Source organism: Aethalodelphis obliquidens, unplaced genomic scaffold (assembly GCF_003676395.1).
Source record: "Aethalodelphis obliquidens isolate GAN/ISIS:26980383/991018 unplaced genomic scaffold, ASM367639v1 scaffold125, whole genome shotgun sequence".
Lineage (NCBI taxonomy): Eukaryota > Metazoa > Chordata > Mammalia > Artiodactyla > Delphinidae > Aethalodelphis > Aethalodelphis obliquidens.
The window spans coordinates 428,006-448,159 of record NW_020838069.1 but is presented as its reverse complement, the minus strand read 5'-3'; the positions used below and the strand labels follow the sequence as shown (position 1 = coordinate 448,159).

General features: G+C 40.9%; 1 protein-coding gene and 1 pseudogene across 1 annotated transcript in view; one reads left to right on the top strand and one right to left on the bottom strand.

Annotated features, from left to right (window-relative positions):
- The window catches only part of PRKAR2A (protein kinase cAMP-dependent type II regulatory subunit alpha), a 77,124-nt gene that overhangs the window by 20,698 nt on the left and 36,272 nt on the right, over nucleotides 1-20,154 (top strand). The window contains exon 2 of the mRNA XM_027098835.1: nucleotides 17,340-17,378. Within this exon, the coding sequence (XP_026954636.1) occupies nucleotides 17,340-17,378 (39 nt within the window). The remainder of the gene's footprint in view (nucleotides 1-17,339; nucleotides 17,379-20,154) is intronic.
- LOC113615861 (40S ribosomal protein S20 pseudogene) lies at nucleotides 1,308-2,159 on the bottom strand (annotated as a pseudogene).

Sequence of the window (20,154 nt, the reverse complement as noted above, 5' to 3'; positions counted from 1 at the left end):
CAGCGTTCAGTAGGTGTTCTGTAGGAGTTGTTCCACGTGTAGATGCATTTCTGGTGTATCTGTGGGGAGGAAGGTGATCTCTGCGTCTTACTCTTCCGCCATCTTCCCCTCCAACTCCTACAACTGATTTTTTTTTTTTTTTTTTTTTGCGGTACACGGGCCTCTCTCTGCCGCGGCCTCTCCCGTTGCGGAGCACAGGCTCTGGATGCGCAGGCTCAGCGGCCATGGCTCACGGGCCCAGCCACTCCGCGGCCTGTGGGATCCTCCCGGACTGGGGCACGAACCCGCGTCCCCTGCATCGGCAGGCTCTCAACCACTGTGCCACCAGGGAAGCCCTCTACAACTGATTTTTGTATGTTGATCTTGTATCCTGCAACTTGTAGATTCTTTAGGATTTTCTATATAAGATCATGTAATTTGTGAATAGTTTTATTTGTTTCTTTTCAATTTGAGTGCCTTTTAATTTATCTTGCCTAATTGCTCTGTCTAGGACCTTCAATAGTGTGCTGAATAAAAGTGACTAAAGCAGGCGTCCTTGTCTTGTTCTTGATCTAGGGGAAATTTTTTCAGTCTTCTACCATTAAGTAAGATGTTAGTTATGGATTTTTCATAAATGCTTTTACTATGTTGAGGAAATTGTCTTTAATTCCTAGTTTGTTGGGTACAAACGGGTGTTGGATTTTGTTGGATGTTTTTTCTGCATCAATTGAGATCATCATGTGGTTTTTTCCCTTTCATTCTTTTAATATGTGGTATATTACATTTTAATTTTTGTATGTTGAACCAACCTTGCATTCTTGGGATAGATCCCCCTTGGTCATGGTGTAAGGTATAATCCTTTTAATATGCTGCTGGATTTAGTTTGCCAGTATTTTGTTGTCATAATGATTTTTCTACTGTATTTTGCAAATTTAGTATATTATATTATTATTATATATAATAATAATTATTCCCCATTTAGGTTGCCTCCAAATATTTGCTAGTATAAACTTTTCTTTAATGCATACAGCTTCTTTTTTTTTAAATAAGTTTTATTTATTTATGGCTGTATTGGGTCTTCGTTGCTGTGTGCGGGCTTTCTCTAGTTGCGGCGAGCAGGAGTACTCTTCGTTCTGGTGTGTGGGCTTCTCATTGTGGTGGCTTCTCTTGTTGTGGAGCACAGGCTCTAGGTGCGTGGGCTTGCTTCAGTAGTTGTGGCACACGGGCTCTAGAGCGCAGGCTCAGTAGTTGTGGTGCACGGGCTTAGTTGCTCTGCGGCATGTGAGATCTTCCCAGACCAGGGCTTGAACCCGTGTTCCCTGCATTGGCAGGTGGATTCTTAACCACTGCGCCACCAGGGAAGCCCCAGCTTCTTTTTTAACAACTGACAATTTATTAAAATAGTTGATTTAAGTATCTGCAATGATGACTTCAACCTTGATTCCTGGCTCAGTACTGACAAAAATAATATGTTTAATTATCTCAGAAGGACTGTGCAAGTCAATGAGTTGCTTGTGGATGCTCATTTGAAAAAGATCCCAAGTCAGTACCTTTACCACAAGGAGTTTTTCTAAGTAGTGATTCTCATAGTCTTGGTAGGCATCCAAACTGATCCTTTCACTTTGAGATTCTTTTTCTTTGCTCCTCTGATCAAGTCAGCACACGCCTTCGACAGAGATTTACCTTGTGGTTGGTTAGGGTAATTCTAGTTTGGTAAATCACCACCTCTGGTTCCATGGGTGATTTTCTGTTATATTTAAGAGCCATGGCTGTGGTGAGGCTTCCTCATAGACTTGTTCCTTGGGGAAAACCAACAGTGGTGAGTTGGGAGCAGAAGCTGGAAGCAAGAGCCGGCAGACCTGAGTTCTGCTGCAGCTGTGACTGTATCTTCTCAAAGAGTGCATAAGGTGTTTTTTTTTTTTTCATTGTTGACTTATTTACCTAGAATAGATTTCTAGAAACAGAATTATTGTGTCAAAAGATACATTTTTTGGCATTTAATAAGTACTATGTGGTCATATTGCTTTTCAGAAGGATTGTGTCAATCAGTATACACAGTTACCAGCAATATATATGAATACCAAATTTGTTGTATAGTTAAAAAAATTAAAATACAGTTGATGCACCCCAGTGTTCATAGCAGCACTATTTACAATAGCCAAGACATGGAAGCAACCTAGGTGTTCATTGACAAATGAATGGACAAAGAAGATGTGAGATACACACACACACACACACACACACACACACACACACACAATGGAATACCACTCAGTCATAAAAAAAGAATGAAATAAAACCATTTACAGCAACATGGATGGACCTAGAGATTATCATACTAAGTTAAGTAAGTCAGATAGAGAAAGACAAATACCGTATGATGTCACTTGTATGTGGAATCTAAAAAAATGATACAAATGAACTTAATTACAAAACAGAAATAGACTTACAGACATAGAAAACAAACCTATGGTTACCAAAGGGGAAAGAGGGAAGGGATAAATTAGGAGTTTGGGATTGAAATATACACACTGCTATATATACAAGAGATAACCAACAAGGACATACTGTATAGCACAGGGAACTCTATAATATTATCTTGTAATAACCAATAATGGCAAAGAATCTGAAAAAGAATATGTATATATATATGTATAACTGAATCACTTTGCTGTACACCTGAAACTAACACAACATTGTAAATCAACTATATTTCAATAAAAATTTTTTAAAAATGCAATTGACATGCTGTATATTATGTTAGTTTCAGATGTACTACATCGTGTTTTGACATTTTGCATAGATTATGAAATGATCACCCAAATTTGTTGTACACTTGAAGCACAAGGTATTAAAATTTTTTGAAAAGAATTAACTTTTGGAAAAATTTCTCAGTGTTTTACTTTCAATTTTATTCATTTTAAGAATGTTGAACCTTTATCTTCATCTAATGTCTGCTTATGTTCAATATGTGACTGTATATTTGAGATACTTATTTTGATAGAGTTGATAAGAATTATTGAATCCCTACTTTTAGAAGGTGAGGAAGAGAGGAAAGTCAAGGTTCACCCTGACCTGGGGTGAACCTGGTATGATTCTTGGAGTACTAGGGGGATATACTGTTAACAAAGATACTAGGTAAAAGAAAAACTGTTGTTTCTCTACTCAAGACACTTCTGACACTAACTACCTGGAGTTAGTGCAGACTGCACAGGTTAATGCTCAGTCCCAAAAGACTGCCCTCTACTTCAGACACTAATCAAAAATCCAGGCCTCCTGTACTTCGAACTGACCAGCTATAAATTTGGGGTCCCATGACCCCACTTTAAGTTTGATAATTTGCTCAAATGGCTCACGGAACTTAGGAAAGTGCTTTACTTACTGTTACTGGCTTATTATAAAGAATACAACTAGGTACAACGAAATGAAAGAGATGCATAGGTCAAGGTATGTAGGAAGGGGCACAGAACCTCTGTGCCCTCTCCGAGCACACCACCTTCCCATACCTCAATGTGTTCACCAACCTGGAAGCTCTCAGAACCCCTTCATTTAGGGTTTTTAATGGAGGGTGCATTACATAGGCATGATTGATTAAATCATCAAGGATGAACTCAATCCCCAGCTCATCGTCCCTCCCTGTAGGTCAAGGTGTAGGGCTGAAATTTCCAGCCCTCTAATCACAGGGTTGTTCTTCTCATAACCGGTCTTCATCTTTCAAGTGTCACCTCATTAGCATAAACTCAGTTTGGTTGAAAGGGACTTATTTTGAATAACAAAAGACTCTCCTCTCACCTCTGTCACTGAGGAAATTTCAGGCTTTAGGAGCTCTGCCAGGAATCTGGGCTGAAAACCAAATATATATTTCTTGTTACATCACAATATCAGACTGGGAAATTTTAAAAAATTTTTTAAATTTTTATTTTATATTGGAGTATAGTTGATTTAATTGACATATAACATTGTATTAGTTTACAGTATATAACATAATTTCACATATGTATATATTGTGAACTGATTAGTTAACATTCATCACCTCACAGGTAAACTTTATTGTGATTAGAACTTTTTTTTTTTTTTTTTTTTTGCGTATGCGGGCCTCTCACTGTTGTGGCCTCTCCCGTTGCGGAGCACAGGCTCCGGACGCACAGGCCCAGCATCCATGGCTCACGGGCCTAGCCTCTCCGCGGCATGTGAGATCTTCCCGGACCGGTATTATTATTATTTTTAAATTTTATTTATTTTATTTTTGGCTGCGTTGGGTCTTTGTTGCTGCACGCGGGCTTTCTGTACTTGTGGCAGAGTGGGGGCTACTCTGTTGTGCCACATGAGCTTAGAAGTTGTGGCTCGTGGGCTCTAGAGCGTAAGCTCAGTAGTTGTGGCACATGGGCTTAGTTGCTCTGCGGCATGTGGGATCTTCCCGGACCAGGGATTGAACCCGTGTCCCTTGCATTGGCAGGCGGATTCTTAACCACTGCGCCACCAGGGAAGCCCCTTTGGTGTGGTTTTGATTTGCATTTCTCTAATGACTAATAATGTTGAACATCTTTTCATGTGCTTGTTGTCTATTGGTATATCTTCTTCTTCAAAGTGTCTATTCAGGTCCTGAGTCTATGTTTTAACTGGGTTATTTGTCTTTTTGTTGTTGAATTGTAAGTGTTCTTTATATATTTTGGATACTAGTCTCTTACCCTATATGTGATTTGCAAATATTTTTCCCATTTTGTGAGTTGTCTTTTTATACTCTTGTAGCACACTTTTAAATTTTGATTAAGTTCAGTTTATCTATATTTTTCTTTTGTTGCTGTGCTTTGAGTTTCATACCTAGTCTGCTTTTTCTGTGTTTCTACCCTAGCTCTCTTCTTTTCCTTGGACAACCACAGAAGTTTCTTATCTCAAATGCCTTGCTCTCTCTAGTTCATTCTCCACCCAGTAGCTGGGGAGATTTTTTTAAAACGGAGACCAGATCATATCAATCTTCAGTTCAAATCCCCTCATTGCAAGTGGAATGAAATTCACATATCTTCTGTGGTTCACACAGTCCTGCAAGATTTGATCCATATTTTTCTCTCTACCTTCTCTCTCTTGCCCTATCCATCCTTGCCTGCTACACTTGTTGCCTGGCTCTTTCTCTCTCTAAGTAGTCTGTGTTTGCTGTTGGTCCTTCCTGAATCTTTCTTCTGTGGCTCTGACCAGCTGGCTCCTCTTCATTTAAGCCTCAGCTTTAGAGAGGCTTTTCCAGATTGCCCTGCCTGGAGTGGGTCCCTCTGGTTACATTAGAGCTCAAGTAATGATCTAGAATTCTTATTTGGTTTTTGTTATTTTTCTCTCAATAGAACAGAAGCTCTGTGAGGATGGGGAATTTTCATTTTCTTTGTCTTCAGCACTTAGCATACAGCCAGGCCTATAATGTATACTTAAAAAGATCTTGTTGAGTACATGAGTGAGTTTATGACTGAGGAGCTGATTTTGGAGACTGCTATCACAGAGTATATTGTGGGAGCACAGAGAAGGGAGCTAAGGTAGGAACTAAACTGGGCATCAGTGGTGTTGCAAGCAGTGAAGAGGTCAAGTTGGGTAAGGCCAGTGTTGAAATGATTGGACCCAGCTGTAATTCCAGGGACAGGATAGAGGCTTCAGTGGGGTTGTGGTAGAAGAGGTCAGGTGCCAGTGGGTCAGGGAGTTTGTGTGTGTTTGTGTGTGTGTGTGTGTGAGAGAGAGAGAGAGAGACAGGGAGGGAGGGAGGGAGGGAGACGCGGGCTGCAGAAGACTCAGACAGGGAATGGGGAGTACATTTTGAAGAAGTAAAGAAAGGACCTGGTGGTAGCTTGAAGAAGTACAGGTATGAGGGAAGGTCTTTGGTTTTGTTTTATTAGGTTAGAGTCACAATTAGCATGTTCACATGCAGAGGGAAATGAGCCAGTGGAGAGGTAGCATCTGATGGAGCAAGGTCCTAGAATGGCGGGTGGGGAGGCGGCTTAGAATGGAGAGAAAAACTGGGGACATCTCTTATTCAGAAACTGGAGAGGAGTGTTATTTGCTTTAGCTGTTATTTAATTTAAAGGGTAATTTAAGGTTTTACTTCTTTTATTTATTTATTTATTTATTTTTGGCTGCATTGGGTCTTCATTGCTGCGCCCGGGCTTTCTCTAGTTGCGGCGAGCGGGGGCTACTCTTCGTTGTGGTGCGCGGGCTTCTCTTTGTGGTGGCTTCTCTTGTTGAGGAGCACAGGCTCTAGGCGCACAGGCTTCAGTAGTTGCGGCGCACGGGCTCTAGAGCTCAAGCTCAGTAGTTGTGGCGCACGGGCTTAGTTGCTCCACGGCATGTGGGATCTTCCTGGACCAGGGTTCAAACCCATGTCCCCTGCTTTGGCAGGTGGATTCTTAACCACTGCGCCACCAGGGAAGCCCTAAGGTTTTACTTATTTGTGCCCTTGATTCAAGGCCTTGTCTTTTACTTACTTGACTCTCATAGCGGTGAATATTTAAGCTAAGGGAAAACAGTATAGAAGTTTCTCAAAAAATTTAAAATAGAACTACCATATGACTCAGCAATTCCACTTCCAGGTATTTTTTCAAAGAAAAGAAAAACACTAATTCAGAAAAATAAATGCACCGCTACGCTCAAGGCAGCATTATTTACAAGATAAGGACGCAGCCTAAGTGCCCATTGATAGGTGAATGGATAAAGATGTGGTATACATTCACAGTGGAATATTACTCAGCTAAAAAAGAGAATGAAATCTTGCCATTTATGACAACATGGATGGACCTATAGGGTATTATGCTAAGCAAAATAGGTCAGACAGAGAAAGACAAATACTGTATGATTTCACTTATATGTGGAATTTAACAAATAAAACAAACAAATGTATTAAAACAGACTCATAGATACAGAGAACAAACTGGTGATTACCATAGGGGAGTGAAGTCGGGGGATGAATGAAATAGGTGAGGGAGATTGAGAGGTACAGACTTCTAGTAATTAAACAAGTAAGTCACAGGGATGTAATGTACAGCACAGGGAATATAGTTAATAACATTGTAATAATTTTTTATGGTGACAGATGGTAACGAGTTACCAGGGTGATCATTTTGTAGTATATAAATATATTAAATTACTGTGTTGTACGTCTGAAACTAATATAATATTGTAAGTCAATTATACTTCAAATTTAAAAAGATAAAAACATATGGTCTGCTAGGGCTGTTCTTGCGTATGATATTCTCACAATAAGTTTTTCTCAGGTAGTTTTTCCTGTTTAGTGTAAAATTTAGTGTATGACTCTGGAATTTTAAAAAAGGTAGGCGTAGGAAAAAAAAAAAAGGTAGGCGTGTTTAGCTTGTAATTTTTCTTTTGCATTTGAGGTTCCATTTAAATGAATTTAAGATTCAAAAATAGATGGCTTGGGCTTCCCTGGTGGCGCAGTGGTTGAGAGTCCGCCTGCTGATGCAGGGGACACGGGTTCGTGCCCCGGTCTGGGAAGATCCCACATGCCGCGGAGAGGCTGGGCCCGTGAGCCATGGCCACTGAGCCTGTGCATCCGGAGCCTGTGCTCCGCAACGGGAGAGGCCACAACAGTGAGAGGCCCGCGTATGCAAAAAAAAAAAAAAAAAAAAGATGGCTTGAGTTTTTCTTAGTCCAAGACCTGATATCTGCCAGGGAATTTGTTAACAACAGTTTTGAGATGTGATACCCACAAGATATTGTATGTGAAGACAGTGACTAGTGATGTCAAAATTTGGATAAACCAGTGGCTGGAGAATTATTGTTCAGTTTGCAGTGTTACAATTAAACACTTTTTTTGAGGCATCCATTATTTTTAAACAAAAGTAAAATTATGATTAGAGGAGAATTTGCTTCATGCTGTAAATAGATATATTTATCACGTTTTGTCATGTTCTTGATGGCTCTTTTCAGAAAGATTGAACCTTTTTTGTTTGATGACTCCATGATCATTAACAGGGCAGCTGATTTGTCTTGCCATTCTAGACCAAGTGTCCAATGCTCAACTAATGGGTTGGTTTCTCAACCAGAAGGAGAAGCCCCATCTGGTTGGTGATGCTCCAGGGTTTTTTTCTAGCAATCTGTAGATAATTCTCAGAGTATGGTTCAATTTAATGCATACCAAATTGTAAAAATGGTGTATAAGTCTAGTAGATGAGTGGTATCTGAAATGCTAATAAGTGAGAATGGGATTTAGCACCCTAAAACGAGTGGTCTTGCATATCTTTTTAAATGCTTGTCTTTATTTTTGTAAGTTGGCTAGGGAGTTTTCACAGTTTGTTTTTGTTGAATAATAAAGAATGTGTCTGGCCTTTGTCCCAGATTCCTGGCACAGAACTTCCAAAACTCTTAGAATTTCCCAAGTGATAGGAGTATTTTTGTTTTTCATGAGCCCTCTTGGATCATATCTGAGTTTATGTTTATGAGATGATTCAAGATGGGGCCTGGTCACCAGAAAGACTAACCATATAATCAGAACACTGGGGCTTTGAGCCAATCTGACCTCTGGGGAAAGGTGAGGGGCTGGAGATGGAGGTTAATCTCATGGCCCCTGATTCAGTCAATCATCTATGGAATGAAACCCCAATAAGACTCTGAACATCAGAGCTTGGTGGAGCTTCCTGGTTGGTGATATGCTTGGAGGATAATGCACCCTGATTCCTTTTTTTTTTTTTTTTTTTTTGGCTGCATCAGGACTTAGTTGCGGCACATGGGATCTTTCGTTGCGTCACGTGGGCTCTTTTTGGCGTGCGGGTTTCCCTCTCTCTAGTTGTGGCATGCGAGCTCCAGGGCATGTGGGCTCTGTGGTTTGCGGGCCACAGGCTCTCTTGTTGAGGCGCCTGGGCTCTGTAGTTGTGGTGCCACGGGCTTAGTTGCCCCGCAGCATGTGGGTTCTTATTTCCCAGACCAGGGATCAAACCTGTGTCCCCTGCATCGGAAGGCGGATTCTTTACCACTGGACCACCAGGGAAGTCCCTGATGCACCTTGATTCTATGAGGAGAGGGCATGGAAACTCTGTGTTCAGGACCCTTCCAGACTTTGCCCTATGTGTATCTTCATTTGGCTAGTCCTGATTTGTATCCTTTCTAATAAAACTGTAATAATAAGTATAGTGCTTTCTAAAGTTCTGTGAGTTGTTCTAGCAAATCAAACCTGAGGAGTTGTGGGAACCTCTGAATTTGTAGCCAGTTGTTCAGAAATGTTGTTGGCCTGCGGACCACCAAAGTGCAACTGGAGTAAGGACAGTCTTGTTGGGAACCATGTCCTTGAACTATGGAATCCGATGCTACTCTGGGTCATTAGCATCAGAATTATATTGAAGTTCACCAGTTGGTGTCAGAATAGTTTTATATTCCTGTTATAATTCAACTTAAATTGGTGGCCAAATGTGAGTTGATGAGATGATATACCCAAGAAAGGGGGCATGGCTTTTAGTCCTTTCCAGCCCAGGTAATAGGCAATCATTCATTTAGCCCATTTACATTTAGTGTCTGTGTATGACAAGGCCTGTACTAGACAAAAAGTGGTAGGAAATTCCCCATCCCTGCAGCTTAGGAGCTTTTTATGTGATGTAGTAGACACATGGGATTTTTGTGTGCTGTGATAGAGAAGGAATGCTCAGCCCTTGGAATGGCGCTGTCTTCTTTGACAGGACATTGGGGCTGGGTTAGAGATGGGTCTTCTAGGCAGTGTGTACTTTAGGACCAGAGAGATGTCCAGTGTACTAGTGTGGATGGGGACAGGGGGTTGTGGGTGCCAGTGGTTGTTTCAGAATAAGTGACTGTGTTTACTGGCTGGAAGTATGTGTTAGGGCAGTGCTTTTGCAGAGTGGTAAATGCACCACCTGTATAAGAATTACCCTGTCCACCAAGGGGGGAAAGTGGCTGGGGGGGGGTGGTGGTGGGATGAATTGGGAGATTGGGATTGACATATATACACTAATATGTATAAAATAGATAACTCGGGCTTCCCTGGTGGCGCAGTGGTTGAGGGTCCGCCTGCCAATGCAGGAGACATGGGTTCGTGCCACGGTCCGGGAAGATCCCACATGCCGCGGAGCGGCTGGGCCCGTGAGCCATGGCCACTGAGCCTGCGCGTCCGGAGCCTGTGCTCTGCAACGGGAGAGGCCACAACAGTGAGAGGCCCGCGTACTGAAAAAAGAAAAGAATTACCCTGTTCACTGGTTCCCCCGTCCCCTTACAGAAATGCTCATTTTCTTTTCTACTTTTTTTTTTATGATGGAAAATGTCGATTAGTGACACTAGTAAGATGAATAGTGTAATACCGCCCCCCATCTACTTATCCCCAACTCCATTAACTCATGGCTGGTGATTCAATTTATAGTGTTTGCTAATTTCTCTTTGGGAGTATTTACCCATTTATTTAATTACTATGCCAGTTTCAAGCTACCACACAATTTTACTGAACAAGGAGTTAGGGAAAGATTCTCAGAATCAGTTCTCCTTACCTGGGGCAAGGTGGCCCCAGCTCATGACTCTTTCCCACTCAAACTAGCTTCCTCTTACTTTTTTAAAAATTTATTTATTTAATTTATTTATTTTTGGCCGTGTTGAGTCTTTGTTGCTGCACGCAGGCTTTCTCTATTTGTGGTGAGCAGGGGCTACTCTTTGTTGCAGTGCACGGGCTTCTCATTGCGGTGGCTTCTCTTGTTGTGGAGCACGGGCTCTAGGCGTGCGCGCTTCAGTAGTTGTGGCACACGGGCTCAAGAGCACAGGCTCAGTAGTTGTGGTGCACGGGCTTAGTTGCTCCATGTCATGCGGGATCTTCCCGTACCAGGGATTGAACCCATGGCCCTTGCATTGGCAGGCGGATTCTTAACCACTGCACCACCAGGGAAGTCCCACACCTTCCTCCTTTTTAAAAAAATTTCAGAAATAATTCTATCCATAAGTATTTAGGTTTATATCTCTAAGGACTAGTTTTAAAAATATACCCACAAAACTTTTATTACATCTAAAATAATTAACAATAATTCCTTAGTATCAAATATTTGATTTGTGTTCAAACTTCTCCACACATCTCCAGATAGGTTCCAAGAATTACACTTGGCTGCTTTATCTCTTAAGTCTCTTTTAGTCTATAGGATCTTTCTTGATCTCTCTCTTTTTTCCTTTGAAGCTTATTTGTAGAATAAAGTTTATTTTGTAGATTTTTTTCACAATGTACAGTTTGCTGATTGCATCCCCATGATGTTTGCATCAAAGTTCCCCATCCCCTGTTTTTCCTCTAATTTCATAATTGGCACTAGAGCAGTGGCTTCCAAATGAGGTTCCAGGATCAATAACATCAGCATCATCTGGGAAACTTATTAGAAATACAGATTCTTGGCTTCACTCCAGGCCTATTGAATCAGAAACTCTGAGGAAGGGGCCCTGTAGTTTTCTAAATGATTCTGATGCACCCTAAAGTTTGAGAACCACTGCTGTATAGGCTTGATCAGATTCAGGTTTGTCCCTCTTCCACCACGCCACTCCCTTACCCCCACCAGCTGTTTCATGGCTGTTGATGTGTTTTCCATTAGAAGGCACTTAAGACTGACTGGTCTCTCCTTTATGATGCTGATGTTCATGTTGATCATTGCCTAGGCTATATCCGTTATTTCACTGGGGTTGCAAATGGCATTGTTCTAATTGTATCATTCCTTCTTTTTTAAAAAAATATTTTATTTATTTATTTATTTATTTGACTGTATTGGGTCTTAGTTGTGGCATGTAGGATCTTCATTGCAGCATGCGGGCTCTTTCATTGCAGCACGTGGGCTTCTCTCTAGTTGTGGCACACGGGCTCCAGAGTGTGTGGGCTCAGTAGTTGCAGTGCACAGGCTCTGTTGTTGTGGGGTGCAGGCTCCGAGCGTGGGGCTCAGTAGTTGCAGCATGTGGGCTCTCTAGTTGAGGTACACAAGCTCAGTAGTAGTGGTGTGTGGGCTTAGTTGCCCCACAGCATGTGGGGTCTTAGTTCCCTGACCAGGGATCGAACCCACGTACCCTGCATTGGAAGGCGGATTCTTAACCAGTGGACCACCAGGGAAGTCCCTCTATCATTCCTTCTTCATGCATAAGCTGGAAAAACTTCCCCTCATTAACTCTTAGGTTACCCTGTGGAATAGTTTGTTCAGAAAAGGCAGGATAAACGATGAGTCTTTGCTTTTATCTACCTGTTTTCAGAATAAGTTCTTTAGCATCTGCCAAAGATGACAAATGAAGTCTTGTAACAAATCAGTGTAAATTTAAAGATTTAACTGTATTTGATGTTTTATCCATTGTCATTTTGTTCTTATTTGATGCTCATATTATCCTATCTTTGTGTCATGGGAACCTCTTCAGGTTTTCTCCTAATTCCTTTTGACATGATCCTAGCAGTCTTTTATAGTGTCCTTGATTTCTGGTAGAAGATTTTCTAGTCTTGTTACATGTTTAGCTCCAGACCAGGAATTAGCAATTTCTTCAAGGAACGCTGTTTCTCTTTAGACAAAAATAGTAGAGATCATAAAATGCATGGTAGGGCTGCTCTTTACTCCAGAGGTTAGTCATATTTCCAGTTTAAACTTAGGACTATAATGCTTTTACTCAACCTAATGTATATTCTTTTTTTGTTTGTTTGTTTGTTTTTTGTTTGTTTGTTTGTTTTGTGGTACGCGGGCCTCTCACTGTTGTGGCCTCTCCTGTTGCGGAGCACAGGCTCTGGACGCGCAGGCTCAGCGGCCATGGCTCACGGGCCTAGCCGCTCCGCGGCATGTGGGATCTTCCCGGACCGGGTTACGAACCCGTGTCCCCTGCATCGGCAGGCGGACTCTCAACCACTGCGCCACCAGGGAAGCCCATGTATATCCTTTAATGCCAGAAATCCCAGTATTCAATAACACAGTTACTCATTTTCTTTATCCCATAATGCCCACATAACAGTCTCAGAATCGTAGACTAGCAGTATTATTTCTGAAAACTATTTCTTCAGTGCTTGTTATCTTTAGAGTATACCCTGCTAGGATATCCAATTAAAGTCATTTGAAATAGTTCTTTGTGTGATTCTCCTCCCAATTAAATATACAGTTAGTTTGCTTTATGTTTTGGGGATTTCTTTTTCAAATTTAATTTTATAATTATGTAAAATATTTACATGGTTCCAAAGTCAACCAAATAAGGTATATTCAGAGAAGCCTGGCTTGTACCCTTGTAGCTTCCACCTGGTTCCCTCCGCTGTTGTAGTGATTTTCATCCTTGGGAGCTTTTAAAAAATACTGATGCTCAGACTCCACATCACATTGTAAAGCAACCATACTCCAAAAAAATTAATAATAAATAAATTTTAAAAATAAAAAAAATTCAAAAAGAAAGAATAGCAGCATTCTTTCCCTCTTCTGACCCATAGAGAAAGCAGAATGAATTTGTGTGTGAAATCATGGTGGATTTTTTTTTTTTGTCTTCTCTGTTTTCCTTCCCTTCCGTTCTCTGTTTTTTTTCTTAATTGTGAGCCAATGAGTCCCATAGTTTATTGATTGGGTCTCAGAACCCTAAATGGGGTACTCGGTGCTTTTCTTGGACTTTTCTTGCATCATTGAGTGTTCCTCCTTTGACACCCTGCTTCTCCCTCATCTATGTTTCCAGGCACCCTGGGACATTTACACTCTCCAAAAACTTTCTTGCCTTTGGGGCTTTTGTCAAGTTATTTCATCTGCCCAGAGATGCACTTTCACCCCCGCCTATGGAGGCTCAGCATAATTGCCACCCATTGGTGGCAGCCCTTCCTGGCAATCCCTTTGTTTGATTAACCACTCTAATGGGCCTGCCCTAACAGCTGCTTTGTAGTCCACTTTTGAGATTTACTGTGCTGTGCTATGTTTTACTATGCTGAGGTCCTCCAAACACAAGGCCCTCATTAATGCCCTGCTTCTGTTATTTGCCTCTGTACACAGCTGGTGTTGCTAACATCCTACCAGCCCAGCTTTAAGTTGAGTGTGCCTATTTGCCACAGCAGTTGTAGAATCTCGAGTCCTGAGCTTTGCCCTGCCCTAGCTGTGCTTGGATTATGTTCTCCGGGTTTGGTTTGGTTTGGGTTTAATATTTATTTATTTGGTTGCGCCAGGTCTTAGTTGTGGCAGGTGGGCTCCTTAGTTGTGGCTTGCCAGCTCCTTAGTTGCAGCTCGAGGACTCCTTAGTTGCGGCATGTGGGCTCCTTAGTTGTGGCTTGCCGGATCCTTAGTTGTGGCATATGAACTCTTAGTTGTGGCATGCATGTGGGATCTAGTTCCCTGACGAGGGATCGAACCTGGGCCCCCTGCATTGGGAGGGTGGAGTCTTAACCACTGCGCCACTAGGGAAGTCCCTGTTCTCCAGGTTTTTATGCCGTATTCTACCATGTTCATAGTGAAGATTCTATTGTCCATCATGTTCAGTTTAAAATAGGAGAGACTTTGGGAAATGTTTCAAATTCTCCAGCATGTTCTTAATATTCACCACATAAAATATTCTACCTGCTCAAAGAACCATGTTTTAATTTCAGGGTATGTCAGCATTTATGAGTTCATTTAATCAGGAATAATGACTTTTAGTGTCCACTGAGATTTCATTTGTTAATATTTTTGAGGCACATGTTTTCAGATCAGGTAACCTAAATTATAAGTCTTCCTATTCCCTATGTATTTGTTTATAATAGAAAAGGAGAGCATTTTAGGCATTGTTTTTCTGCTGGAAGATTTTCTCATACTTACACTGGTTGAATACTTTGACCCATATAAACTCTGATGTGCTCTGTTTTGGGCTATTTAAGCAGTGGTGAAATTACAATAGATGGTCTCTGTCTGCTGTAGTCATTAATTACATTCTCTGTGCCTTGGCATTGTATCTTGCTCCAACTGCAGCTGACCTCTGGCCCTGTGAAAGCTTTTAAGATGTGTACTAATTTAAAACGAAATAACACAGATTTATCAGGCAGCATGTTTGTGTTTTTAATTACATTTTACACTGCAAGTCACTTTTTTTTAAGTACTTTTGAACTCTTTCACAGAGGGAGTGCTTTAGGAATTTAAAAAATCATGTTGTCTTTTTTGCATGATATATGAAAGCATTGATTTTTTTTTTTCTTTTTTTGCGGTACGCGGGCCTCTCACCACTGCGGCCTCTCCCGTCGCAGAGCACAGGCTCCGGACGCACGGGCCCAGCGGCCACGGCCCATGAGACCAGCCGCTCCGCGGCATGCGGGATCCTCCCGGACCAGGGCACAAACCCGCGCCCCCTGCATCAGCAGGCGGACTCCCAACCACCGCGCCACCAGGGAAGCCCGAAAGTATTGATTTTAAGTTTGCATTTTAAAATTTTGATTCCTTCTTTTATGTCTTTGTTTTAAACATACTCTTCTTTTTTTATGATAGTTCTATAATCTTGATATCTCACCCTTTGAAGTATCCCCTGATAGCACCCATACTAAATTGTTTCACTGTGTACTTTATAATTTTAGGTTGTATACTAATGTTTAATGGGGTTTTAATTATGGAAATTCCATGAGGCCTGGGTTGAGGGTTTATGCTGGTGTACATTTCATCTGTCTACCTGAGTGACAAGCACATGTGTTTCAGATGATCAAAGGAAACTCTCCCACATCTCTCAAGCTAGAAAGCAAGCTCCATGAAATCAGGGATCTTTGTTTTGTTTACTAATGTCTCCCAAATTGTCTACTGTAGTGCATGGCACATACTAGGTACTCTACCTATATTTGTTGAACTGAATCACTTCCTTTCCTGGTGGATGGATTAATTTTGACTAATCCACTTTTTATTGAAGAAGTAGTGACAGACTATTGTAGGTACTTTCAGGAATGCTGGGGTTTTCTTTTGACTATTTGCCTATTTGTTCCAATAACATGACTTTGACCCTGTGCTGTGCAAAAAGATAATCCTAATCCTGTTAAGATGAATGAGCATTTGCCTCCTTCCTGGGTCTATGTTTTTTTCAGAGACCTCGCATTAGAGTTTGGCTCTCTGAGCCATCTTCAATTTGTTTTTCACTAATCCTCAAATTTCTGTTTTTTGGAGGGTTATAAGGCATATTTTATATATTTTAAAAATAAAATTAATCAGATTAATGTTTGAAGGTGAAAAAAACCACCTTGTTTATTTTTTTTTATAAATTTATTTTTGGCTGCATTGGGTCTTCGTTGCTGCTTGCGGGCTTTCTCTAGTTGCGGCAAGCGGGGGCTGCCCATCATTGCTGTGTGCGGGCTTCTCATTGTGGTGGATTCTCTTGTTGCAGAGCATGGGCTCTAGGCCCGTGGGCTTCAGTAGTTGTGGCACGCAGGCTTAGTAGTTGTGGCTCATGGGCTGCATGGGTTTAGTTGCTCTGCGGCATGTGGGATCTTCCCTGACCAGGGCTCGAACCCGTGTCCCCTGCATTGGCAGACAGATTCTTAACTGCTGTACCACCAGGGAAGTCCCTCCACCTTGTTTAAATGATATATAGTTCAGTGGTAAGAATTTAGATAACCATCAAACATAAGGAATGTTAGGTGAAAAGTAGGAAAAATTAGCAAAACAACTTTTTTTTGTTGTTTTAACCTAAAAACATGATCAATTTTTCTGATTAATACAGTGACTGTGGGTGGAGAAAATCCACCCGTATTGAGGGAGAGTATAACTTCATGGTTAATTTTTTATTTTAGTGTAATACTCATTATTTTATTTTATTTTTTCAAAAATATTTATTTTTTAATTTATTTGGTTGCATCAGGTCTTAGTTGCGGCAGGCGGGCTCCTTAGTTGCAGTTCACCAGCTCCTTAGTTGTGGCATGTGGGCTCCTTAGTTGTGGCACGTGGGCATGCGAACTCCTAGTTGTGGCATGCATGTGGGATCTAGTTCCCTGACCAGGGATCAAACCTGGGCCCCCTGCATTGGGAGCGAGGAGTCTTATCCACTGCGCCACCAAGGAAGTCCCTCATTAAGTTATTTTAAAATGAAATGTAAATGCAGGTCTAGCAGGTCTTGGGATTATCTTTAAAAGAAGAAAATTTAACTATTTGATATCATAAAATTACCAGTAAATTTAGTAGACTTCTTATTCATTTGGTGTGATACAAATTAGGTGGAACTTGGATGTCAACAGAAATAAAATTGCCACCCACGTTGAAGTTATAAAGAGCTTGTTTTCAAAGACATATATTATTCTTTATATTGTCTTTATGTGATCTTGTTGAACCACTGTCTCTGGCTGATTATGGACGAATATGAATTGATCCACCACTTGGTATTGAGGTTCCTAGTTCTGTTGTCAAAGATCTTTGCAAAAAGGGAGGATAAAGATGGAGTCATGTGATACAATGATGACTAAACATTGCTTCTTTGTTTTGCAGTTCCAGTTCCTAACAGATTTGATCGGCGGCGAGTATCAGGTATGTGTTCTTTTTCATAGCATACTACTGAAATGCTATTTTAAGATGGGATTATCGTAAATAAAAATAAAGTGATCTTTTTAATAAAAAGGTAAGTTGATAGCATTATAGAACATTATAAAAATTACCTGTGGTTCCTTCATTCTGTTTCATTTTAAGTTCTGAGTGTATATGTACTTATTTTTATATTATTATAATCAGTTTGTCTCATTTATGTCATTAATATTTTTCCATGTTCATAATTATGGCTTCTAAAAACAACTTTTCATATTACTTCTTCTGGCATTCTATATTATGCTTGCCATTAGCTTCTTGCTTACATTGTTGAGCCACTTAAATTACTTCCTCAGTAATAGTGCTGGAAGTAGCATTCTCTGGTCAGAGACTGAGCGTTGCCTTGGCTTTTTCTGTGTATTGCTTACTAGAGATAGTCTACAAAATAGGCTACAGGGAGAAAGACACCCTGCAAAGACCTCTTTTCCACCACCATCTCACTAACATAGGCAGTGCCTACTCCTTTCATTTATTTTTTTAATATATTTTTATATTGTTGACTTACAAACATACTCCTTTAATTTAGATGTAAGATATATCTCAAATTGTTTTATTTGGGATTCGTTTGATTATTAACCAAAAATGAACGTTTTCCAAATATGGGAAATCTATTTTATTTTCTTGTATGGGACTAGTTTGATGATATTTTTCCCTTTTATCTGTTGTGCTCGAGATTATTATTTTTTATAAGTGTGAATAAATTTCTATCATGATTTTTAATTTATTGATTGATTGATTGATTGACTTTTGGCTATCTTGGGTCTTCGTTGCTGTGTGCGGGCTTTCTCTAGTTGAGGAGAGCGGGGGCTACTCTTCATTGCGGTGGGCAGGCTTCTCATTGCGGTGGCTTCTCTTGTTGCGGAGCACGGGCTCTAGGTGCGCAGGCGTCAGTAGTTGTGGCACGAAGGCTAAGTAGTTGTGGCTCGTGGGCTCTAGAGCTTAGGCTCAGTAGTTGCGGCACGTGGGCTTAGTTGCTCCACGGTGTGTGGGATCTTCCCGGACCAGGGCTCAAACCCATGTCCCCTGCATTGGCAGGCAGATTCTTAACCACTGCACCACCAGGGAAGCCCCTATCATGATTTTTAACCTTTTGAAATTTTTAATACAAAATTTTCCAGGTTGGTGTGCTACTTATTTTAATTTTGCTGTTTTTTATTGACTCAAAAATTTTGATCTGTGACTGGTACCTTGAACACTACCTGGCACAGAGCAGGTACTCAGTAAATATTTATTGACTATGTACATCTCTTTTTTTTTCATGATTATTCCTAAGCTGAGAAGGTCCCCATTTTTTCATAGAGCTGATAAATATGTTTTCTGAAAGTTTTTCTTATAATAAGATGCTTGACTTTTAGATACATGTGGAGTTTGTTTGATTGTACAGTTGGGATGTTTATGTGTTTCAAAATTGCTATGCGAGCTGTATGTGTCACATCATTCTTTCATATCCCCTTGTTCTGGGAAGGTTTCTTGACTTTAAATTGTCATATGACCTAACATCTGATAAGGCTTAGAATCTCTTTCCTATCCCTCAATCATTTTCTTTGAGAAAATCTGCTCATTTATGTTTTGAGAAAGTTTTTGGTAAGGTTGTACACCAAAGTCTGTTGAAAGGAGTTTGAAGAATGTGTTGTTACTTATAGAAAGTCATTTACAGAGGCAGGACTTCCCTGGTGGTCCAGTGGTTAGGACTCTGCACTTCCATTGCAGGGGGCACGGGTTCGATCCCTAGTTGGGGGGGGGGGTCCCAACATGCCGTGAGGTGCAGCCAAAAAAGAAAAAAAAAAGTCTTACAGAGAGGAAATATAATAGAAATTGAGGCTAGTATGAGACCCATGAGCTACTATCTCCCATTTCTGTTCATCCCTGCACCCCTTTTTACCAAAGATTAGTAATAGCTCTTGACATCTGTGGGACAGGCCTGGGGAATGGAGAGTGCAGTGACATCTCCTCCAGAGGTCACAGACGGTCACAGATGAATTGCTGCGTAGCCTCTCCGTCAATGTGGTTCAGTCCTTGAACTCTACGGAGGACTCAGACGAGTACTGGGTATTATCCCTACCCTTAGCTTTTACAATCTTACTGAAGAGTTAAAACTTTTTAATATCACTCAAATGTTAAGTGAAAAAAAGGGATTCTTAATAGAGTCCAAAATGATTATTCAGGAGAGCAAATAGCTTGTTAGCAATAGCTAACATTTTTTGAGTGCAGGCTGTGTGCTAGGTGCACATTTTTAAGGTCTTTCTAAATGCCTGCCTTGTATTGTTGAATATAATCCTCAGACTAACACTGAGATACATGCTATGATTATCCCATTGTATGGATAGGGAAACTTGGGGGCAAAGCAGAGGTTAAGTAACTTGCAACAGTTGAGGTGATAAAGTGCCCACAGATAGCATGGTTCCTAAGTACTACCCTTTAGCATCCCTATGTACCCTTTCTTATACCCTCTGGAACTCTTGGTCAGTCTTCAGCTAAATCCGTAGACTCAGAGAACAGAGCCTGTTCTCTGAGTGCAGTCTTCATCTTCCTGATCTAGCTGAAACTTGGCCAGCCCTGCAGGCTTTTCAAATGGCTCATTTCTCGTTCACTTTCCTTGTAACACTGACAGGAGGTGGGTGAATATCTCTACTGTTCCTCATTGCTGCTTCCAGGCCATTCTCTCTCCCTCCTCCCTAAAACCCTCCGACTTCAAACCTCACATTATATTCTACCAGCCACT